Source organism: Leptonychotes weddellii, chromosome 5, assembly GCF_054177405.1.
Source record: "Leptonychotes weddellii isolate Sample4059 chromosome 5, ASM5417740v2, whole genome shotgun sequence".
NCBI lineage: Eukaryota > Metazoa > Chordata > Mammalia > Carnivora > Phocidae > Leptonychotes > Leptonychotes weddellii.
Genome location: NC_138373.1, coordinates 53760978 through 53770529, shown reverse-complemented (window position 1 = coordinate 53770529; position 9552 = coordinate 53760978). Strand labels below are relative to the sequence as shown.

The window sequence follows — 9552 nt, the reverse complement described above, 5'->3', positions numbered from 1 at the left end:
AAAAAAAAAAAGAATTATTTCAACATCCTATATGTGATGGTAGTTGAATCTCTAAGTGAGTTAAAATTCATAGAACTATGTGACAAAAAAGATAATTTTATTGTATGATAATATAAAAAGATTAAATCTTAGAAAAAAATAATAGGAATTGAAAGAGAAGAGGGACTGTCACCAGAATTGGTCACCCTCGTAGTGAACATCAGGGAAGTCGTCAAGAAGAAAGTCATACTTTAGAGTACGTTAAAGGATGGTTTGCCTCTAGACAGATATTTAAGGAGAGGTTTGATGAAAGGAAAATCATTTCAGGCAATGTTAACAATGAGCAAAAGTACAGGGTAGAGAATTTCTGACTATCTGGGGAAGCATTAATTATTCAGTTCTGCTCAAAGAAAAGTTCTCTACAAAAAAGAGAATAGATCAAATTGTGGGTCTCCTTGCATGTCAGGTTAAGAATTAAGGGGCGCCTGGGTGGCTCAGTCGGTCAAGCGTCTGCCTTCGGCCCAGATTATGATCTCAGGGTCCTGGGATTGAGCCCCCTGTCGGGCTCCCTGCTCAGCGGGGAGTCTGCTTCTCCCTCTCCCTCTGTCCCTCTCCCACCCCGCTTGTGTATTCGCTCTCTCTCTGAAATAAATAAAATAAAATCTTTTTTAAAACAAGAACTAAATATTATACAATCGGTGATGAGCCATGAAAGGAATCTGATCAGAACTCTGCCTTAAGGGTGTTATTCTATAAAAATTAGTAGTAAGTAGGAGTCCAGTTAGACGACTATTCTAGTGGTTTAGTCAAGTGAGAATGAAGAACTAACACAGGAGGTGGCAAGTTGTGAGAGAAGGGAACAGATGGGGTTGACATTGTGGCGCATGTGGCAGCTGGCTGGGGAGTAAGAGAAAAGTCCAAAACCTGACTGTTAGGTTATGAGCCTAGGTGACTGGGATGATAGCACTATCGCGAAAAGGAAGCAAAAGCAGAGACGTTGAGGAGTTTAGTTTGAGGAACTAGGAGACCTCTAAATAAGAGATTTAGTGGCAGTTAAAGAGAGGAGCCACATAGCATCGCAGAAAGAGAACATGGCCCATTTCTTCAACTATAAGAGATTTGGATTCCAAAGGCAGTATGTTACAGTGATTGAGAGCAAAGATTTTAGAACCCAACTTGCCTGGGCTCAGCTACTCATTAGCCTTTTAATCTTGGACATGTTATTTATGCCCCCTGGGCCTCGGATTCTGTAAAATGGGGATAATAATTGTATACCTACCTAATATGACTGCTGTGGGGAATATGTGTACAGACAGGTATCTTAGAACAATGCTTGGGACAAAGAAAGCTTATTGTTATATAGATGAAGTCCTTTTCGATCTGATGATCCATTGTTGCTATATGGTCAATTTCTATGACACTGTTGTTCCATCCTTGGAGGTCAGGGCCAGAGATACAGGTTAAGCATTCCTTTTCTAAAGTAATATTGAACAGTGGTATGAGATACCAAAGGAGAAAATAAAAAGGACAGATGAATGGCAAGGACAGAGTGGTGGGGAGCATTATATTTGGGGTGGGGGGGGACAGTAGGCAGTGAAGGAACATTCGGAGAAAGAGAAAGCCAAGTGGAGTAGAAAAGACAACTTAAGGGAAGATCATCTTTTAGAGTGGAGGCCACTTGAGTGAAGAATTATGGGACATACCTGATGGACAGGGAAAAACTGAAGATGAAAGCAAAGGAAACTCATAGATGGAGCATAGTTCTGTGAAAATTCAAGAGGAAGGAAGATAATTTCTTCCTTTGAATTGGGATAAAAGATAGGAAGGATATATGGCAATGCAATTGAGCTGGGGCAGTTGGAAGGCAAGGAGGCTCATGGTGGAGAATCTCCTTTTTACATTAAATGAGAAACAAGGTCATCTGGAAAGAGAGAGGAAGGTAGGGAATAAAATTGAAGAATGTTTCTAAGCAGTTTTAAATATTTTCTCTAATGCTGTCCTTTGTATGAATGAAAAAGCAAGTGATCCATGTCAGTTATAATAGGTAGTATTTACTGAGCCTTTAATATCTGCTTGGTATCATGGTAAGAGCTTATTTCAAATTTACAACTTAATAGGCAAATAGCATTACTAGTATTATCCACATATTACAGAGGGTAATGCATGACAGAGAGAAAGGATTAGAAATTGCTCAAAGTTACCCAGCTAATAAGAGGTGGGACCAAGACAAGTCGACCTGAGTTCTTAACAATCATGCTTTTTGAGGTTTTACTTTCAAATTTCATTAAAGCAGTGAAACACTGGTTCAAGAATATGCATGCATTAATGGGACAGAACACAAAATATAGAAAAATAGTTCATGTATACAGTGGAACATTTCATAAAGTCACCATTCCAAATAAGTAGGGAAAGGATGGCTTGATTGATAAATTCATTGTGCGATTAACTATTTTTAATTTTTTTAATTAATTTTGACCCTGTATTTTAAAATATGTATAACAGAAATCAGAACAGTAGTTGTCAGTGGGAGAGTAGAGATTAAATTAGGGGCACAAGAGAACTTTCTGGGATAATAGGAATGGTCTATAATTTGATTATAATTAGAGTGGTTACACAGGTCCTTTTTGGGGGGTTAAAACTCATTGAATTGTACATTTAAAATCTGTACATTGAACTGTATGTAGGTTTTATCTCAATTAAAAAAAAAGGGAAATCCATATGTAGATCTCCAAGACATCGTTAAATGAAAAAAGCAAGGTATAGAATGAGACTGATGATGTGATACCATTTGTATAGAGAAAAAAGAAATAATTGCCGCTGAACAAAATTATTTCTGTGGATCCACACTCATGTATGTAAAGGTCTCATGAGTCTTGGGTCTAACCGCCCTACTCCACCAAGAGCTTCTTCCTCTAGTGTCAATCTTCTATCTTGCAGTTTCTTGAATGCAAAGAAAAGACAGATGTTTATGTTCTAACATTAGTTAAGAGTAAATCTCTCCACTATTTATAATACTCATTGGTATAACATTCTCTGATGAAGAAAGATGCTCTATCAGCAAATCCTAACTAAAAAACATGACTTGTTTGTATAGTATATTTTGAAAAGCAGCCTAGTGTGATGCAACTGGCGTTGAACTAGAAGTTGTCAGGTGATCAAGTTCTTGTTCTGACTCCGCCACCGATCACATGGCTATTTTGGACCTAGCCATTTAATATTTCTGGGCTTCAATTTCCTTGTTGGTTAAATAAATGAGTAGATGGATGACTGAGGGTCCTCCCAGGCCTAAGATTCCATAAATCCATTTCATTCACATGGACTTTATATGAAATAGGTCACTTGACCTACAAGAGACATGTGGAAAGTAAGGTTTTCTTTGCTTTTATAATTTGGAACAGGTGACAACCAAAGCCAAGCAACTGAAGGATTCAGTTACCTGCTCCCCCGGTGAGTTATCACCCACTTCATCCCACTAATCTAAAGTGATTTCCTCAAAATAAATCCCTTTTTATAATAACTATTTCAAATACAGTGGTTTAGTAGTTTTGGCCAATGAGCTCTACTGGTCATATCCCTAAAAGGGGTTGAATCACAGGTACCAACAAAACAGTCCAGCACCCCCCCCACACACACACAGTGGGTGCTAAGATGGAGTTAATAAGTTTAAAAAACTGTAAAAGCCTTGCTAGTATCGACTGGAGGGGGCACACAGGGAAAGCCACTCTGCACACTCCACAAATGTACTGTGCACTTTCCCCACACTGTCCACCTTGTCACCACCATGCACACAGCGCAGTCTTTCAGAATAGACAGGCAGCTTTCCCAAGAATCTATGTTTCTTAAAATATGTTTCCTCCAGACTAACTGGAATTTTGCTAGAATCTCTGTACTGTTTGCTTGGAACCAGGAAGAAAATACTTCCCAACACCTTCCAACTTAACTTAAATACAGGTCCCAAAGAGAGCAATGCAGGTGAGCAAACCCAGAAAGTCATCCCCAGGGCTCTGCAAGCTTCAGGAAAGAGGGCATTTCCAGATTCCTTTTCCACTGACACAGTTATTTGTCAGCACAGAGGCTGAAATAGGCAATGAGAAGCTGTGTGAAAGAAGCCTGCCTCCAAGACACTCTCTAAAAACTGTATTCTTTTTTTTTTTTTTTTAAAGATTTTATTTATTTATTCATGAGAGACAGAGAGAGAGAGGCAGAGGGAGAAGCAGGCTCCCAAGGAGCAGGGAGCCTGATGCGGGATTCGATCCCAGGACCCTGAGATCATGACCTGAGCCGAAGGCAGACGCTTAACATCTGAGCCACCCAGGCGCCCTAAAAAACTGTATTCTTGAAAAGGCGGTGTGGTGTAGACTGTTGCACAGATACGGATCTTGGTAGAGAATCGGTGGAGGGGGTAAAAAGTGTGAACAGATTAAGAACTGTGTAGTTGAACATTCAGGGGTATCTCTGAAATGGCCCTCATGCCTGGGAGACAGAGTCTGTTTGTCCTTTACTGTCCAACATGGCGGCACCAGGAGCAGCTTTGAGCGGAGAGCGGGTCCCACAGAGTTGGTGGCTCACCTGCAGATGGTGAGCATAGCACAAGGTTTGACAGATTCACTTTAGCTTTGCTAATGGAATTAATAACAATTCTGGATGGTAAAGAACATCCTTCCTTACCGAAAAAATGGCAGGTTATTCCTTCTCAAAGAGCTCTTTGCATTCTTTGGTCACAACCTGACTCTGTTTATAAACCAATGTCCCTCAAAGTGTTGGCAAGGACCGAAACTTGGAATCAGGCAGAACTAGGTTCAAATTCCACCTCTGCTGCTTTCTGAGCCTGATTTTCGTCATCTGTAGAATTAGGACAATGATACCTATCTTTCTGGGACACTGTGAAAATTAAGTAAAATAATATACACAGAAGGCCTTCCCACATTGTCTGCTGTGTTGGGGGCAATGTTGTTACTCTTGTCACCTGACCTGACCCTGCCCTTCCGTCTGTGTGATGTGTCCTTCCTCACAGGAATGGTCAGACTCTCTGAACTCAGGTCTACAGCTCAGAATTCCAGGCCCACCAAGGCCACCACGGCCTTGCCAGATGACATCATCACCCAACGAGACGATGCAAAGCAGGCTGAGGGGGAGGAGGACAAGGAGGACGAGCAGGAGGAGGACGACGATGAGCCGGAGGCAGTGGTCCTGGAAAGCCGGCCACGGAGGCGAAGGCCAGCCAGGCCGCCTGAGGCCACAGCAAAGGTGGAGCCAGAGGAGAAGGTCAGAGGAAAGAGGCAGAAGGACTTTGATATATCAGAACAAAAGGAATCCAGCGATGAGGAGAGCCAGAAGAAAGACAGAACTCGTGCTGCTGAGGAGCCATGGACTCAGAGTCAACAGAAACTTCTGGAATTAGCATTACAGCAGTACCCAAAGGGATCCTCTGACCGCTGGGACAAAATAGCCAAATGTGTCCCGTCTAAGAGTAAGGTGGGTGAGGCGGGGAAAGAAAGAGGCCTCTGCACTGGTTTTAGGATACCACTGAAGTAGCTACGGCCAGCTCCCCCAATTCTTCACCTTATTCCTACCTTTCTGTCCCCAGCTGCCCATGCGATCTCATTTACCAGTGGTCTTCCCGTGTAGTTCTCCTGACAGCATGCTGAATCTGTCCCCGGATTGATTAGTTGTGTATCAATGAGGTCAGGAGTCTAAGGTAACCATTCTATAGACCAGTTGGTTTTTCTCAGGGAAAATTCCATGTTGAGAACATAAATTTCACCCACAACAAGTCTGTCAACCTTCTGGAGCATTCGCCCCAGTCTGGCAGTTTGAAAGCAGCCCGGGATGGCTGGGCCGCACCCACATCCAGAGTGGGAGCAGCTCTGTAAGCCGGCAGGCCCTCCCTTGCAGATAGAGGCTCCCTGAAACCAGAGTCAGCAGGATGTGTCCCTTTCTCTCTGTAACGGCCTTCACCTGACAGCATGTGTGGTAGGTGACCATGTTGTCGTGGTCGTCGGGCCTGCAGGCATGTCCCTCCAGACTCTGCAGCCACCCTGGGCTCGCCTGAGACTCTGGAGGCGGGGGTGGGGGTCCAAGCAAGGACAACATTTAGGATTCGGCGCACCCTGGAGCCTTGACTGTTTATACTTAACTCTTTTCCCTGTTTACAGCTGTTAGGATCTGCTTAAATACACCTGCAGTTAGTTCTCAAACAAAACCTCAGACAGGCGGGCAGATGGGGTGCCCCTGGGAAAGCCAGCCCCTCACCCCAGTCTTTGCCTACTGTCTGCCAGTTCAGGGTTGTGGAACTCGTGGTATGATCCTTCCCATTCGGGCCTTTCTTGAAACACAGTGTCTCCTGGGTTTCTTTCCTTGTCGCTCTCCTCTCAGTCTGAGGCACCAGGAATGCTGAGAAATCAAAAGAACGAGTCTCCTCTGCCTTCTGTGCCTATATCACTCAGTAGCCTCTGGGCACATTGATGTTCATTTACATTCTTATTTTTTTTTTAATTGAAATTCTATGTTGGAAAATCTAGCTCGTGGCCATGAATGTCCCCGTGTGTACAGGTCTAGTTATCTATCACCTACTTGAAAATGATGAAGTTGAGAATTCCCGGGGAGAAAAATAAACCATTAGCAGTTGATCTATTTGAGAAACACAGATTCTCCCAGCCTCTCCAACTGATTTGCCAGAAGTAATTATTTTCCCTGAATTTCTCTAGCATCTGTCAGGACACAGGCATCTACATGTGTGATGAATTGACATTGGCTTAAAATGAAGGAGCTGGAACTGGATTCCTAAGGATAGAACATTCAGAAACTCATTGCCTCAGGGTTTGGAAACCCTCCTGTTTGAACCAGAAATAAGCAGCACTTTTATTGTCCTGCAAGGTTTCCCTTTAAGCCTTGACAGCAGAACCAGTTCCAGGAGAGGTAGCCTGCTGGCTCGCCTGCTATGGAGTGACTCCCCGTAAGAGGCTTGCAAGTCGCTGGGAATTCTGGGCCTGAAGGAGGAGCCTTTGCCTGAGGCACACGCCAGGTCGGGCTCTCTGCTGCCCAGAGCCCGGTTGTGCTGTCCTCGGGGAAATGTTGGGGCTGCATTGGTGTCATGCACTCGGCTGCACCCCTGGGCAGCACAGCTAGAAGAAAAGGCTGAGATTTTCAAAGACCCTACACAAGCAGTCTTTGGGGAGCCAGAAAAAGCACTTAGGAGAAGAAACTCTCATACCACTCCTAAGCTAGAATCCTAGGAAGAGAATGCACATCCATGTTCTGTCCACGGCTGATCGAAGCATCTGCCATGGGGCAGAAATCATTTCACATTAGACCTCAAGTTAGTGAAGGCTTCCAGTGCCACTGAGGTGAGTTTATTTTGAACAGAAACAGAAATGGATTCTGGAAAGTACCTTGTGACGAACATGAGAGTAATAGGCCCCTCCCCAGCATCACCCCAGCTCTGCGTTGGTCCTCAGTCCCCACCCCAAGCTGCCTGTAGCTGTCACCCCTTGGGGTGAGGATTCAGGACGAACGCAGAGCTGGGCAGCTGGGATCTGAAGCTGGTAGTTCTGCGGCGACAGGCCAGAGGATGTGGGGGGGCCGGGACAAGCAGGAGGGAGAGTCTGGCACACTCCAACGAGGCCACCACAGGAAGGTCCCAGCAGCCCCTTTAAGGAGAGGCAAACCCAAAGGAGAATGATAATCGTGAATGCCTGGCCTCAAGTTTTTTGGCTCCTCTAGAGGATGGGGCCGTTTGATGATATAGTGAAATGTTAAAAATGATCATTATCGTTAGCAAGTTGAAAGTCCTAATCATGGTAACAATGGTGCGCCTCACACACAGCGGCCCTCGGCCCCTCAGCCCAGCGATTCATACTCCACCTTGCGCAGGGCTTCTGCCGGCCTTCTGCGGCGCCTGTGCGGCCCGGTCTGCCGGTGAGCGGCCAGACCGAGCGTGCCACGGGGCCAGCAGACGCGGGGCGCGGGCAGCAGGCAGGCCACAGCGGGCTCAGCCCACGACGCTCACTGACTTGTGGAAATAACCGTCTCACCTCTCTTTTTCTCTTCCTATAGGAAGACTGTATCGCTAGATACAAGTTGCTGGTTGAACTGGTCCAAAAGAAAAAACAAGCCAAAAGCTGAATATTCTGGAAGATGATGTTCACCTTCATTTTCCAAAATGATTATTTTAAAAGTCTTATGCAGAAATTTGCATTTTGTACCTCAGTATTTCTATACGTCATGTGCCTTAGTAAAAAAAAAAAAAAAATTAAAAATTTTTAAAAATGTTGTGCTCTATTGTTTAAAACAAAGACTGTGTTAAAGGAGAAAAAGGATCTGGGTATTTTACAGATTATTTTCTTTCTCATCAGTGCAAAGCTTACTTTCCCGCAAACCAACTCAGTAGTGCTAACCATCAGCTAATACAGGATTTTGAAGGAACACAGAAGTGAACTAACATGTAAGAATTAAACTTAATGTGTGTCTTTGACCGAAGAGCTCACGGCTTCAGGAGCTTATCAGCAGCAGGATGCAAGCGCTCGGGAAGCTGGCTAAGAATTGTGTGAGGCTATCTTCACTAGTCAGATCTATCTAGAAAAAAAATCCGTCTACATGAACAAGGAGAGAAGGGGATGAAGGTAATAAACCGGCAAGTTTGCGTTGTTTGGCAGAGCTGCATTCCCAACTGCTCAAGCCGTCAGGCTGCCTTGTCCCTCTCTGCCAGCAAACCAGAGCTGAGCCCCAGGGATGCACAGGGGCCAAAGCCGCTCCCCCAGAGCCTTCTCCAGAAGCCGGTGGGGCTGTCCCTGTGCACCTCCTTGGCCATGGCCACCTCCCCATTCATTCAGGGGTCTGAGGGAATAAAGCCTGACGGAGGGAAACCGTGGAGAGCATTCGGTTGTTCTGGCTTCATTCTGGCCTTGGGGCCCCCCGTCTCTGAGTCCAGCTCCAGGCCTGTCTTTTATGCAGCCTGGTGGTCCAGCTTGTGGCCTTCTGGGATTCTGCGAGCATCCTTCTGTTCAAATACCCTTTCTACTTGCAGTACTTTGAACTGGGTTTCTGTCACACGGACCCCCAAACTGCATTACAAGAGTTCTGGGCTTCCAGCTTGGGGAGAGCCCCACAGGGGTCCAAAGATACCTAATGAAGTACAATCGAGGCTACGGTTCCCTAATTTGCCTACCAGCCCCATCTTTCTAGACACCTTAAGCAAATAAGGCTCTAGCACAGCTTTCTACCTGTGACTATTCTGCCTACCACCTTCTTTAAAAAGAAGTCACGAAGGGGCTCTTTCCTCAGGGGATCTTGGGAGCCACCAAGTTTTGCTAAAGTAGGTGGGCCAGTGGGCCGGGGGCTCCCAGAGCTCAGCCACACTCCAGAGACCTGTGGGGTTCAGTCTGAGCAAGGTCATGGCCAAGAAAACAAAGGAGCCTCCCAGAGGAACGTGCTACACAGATCATGGGGTGGGGGTCATGCACCCATAGCAGCGCCCACTGGCAGCCCCCTCCTCCTGGCCCGGCTCCCCTTCCAGAGCCCCCAGGGGCAGGCTTAGTTGTGTTGTCTTCAGGGAGGGAGTCTACATATTTCACT

At 45.4% G+C, this 9552-nt stretch overlaps 1 protein-coding gene across 3 annotated transcripts in view; it reads left to right on the top strand.

Annotated features, from left to right (window-relative positions):
* Nucleotides 1-8260, top strand: part of DNAJC1 (DnaJ heat shock protein family (Hsp40) member C1) — a 212043-nt gene extending 203783 nt beyond the window's left edge. For 2 of the 3 annotated variants that reach the window (XM_031024252.2, XM_006729791.3), the window contains 3 exons: nt 3378-3426; nt 4994-5454; nt 8035-8260. In XM_031024252.2, the coding sequence (XP_030880112.1) occupies nt 3378-3426; nt 4994-5454; nt 8035-8103 (579 nt within the window). In that variant the 3' untranslated portion in view covers nt 8104-8260. The remainder of the gene's footprint in view (nt 1-3377; nt 3427-4993; nt 5455-8034) is intronic. The other variant, XR_014145497.1, reaches the window with a different exon arrangement.
* The last annotated feature ends 1292 nt before the right edge of the window (nt 8261-9552 follow it).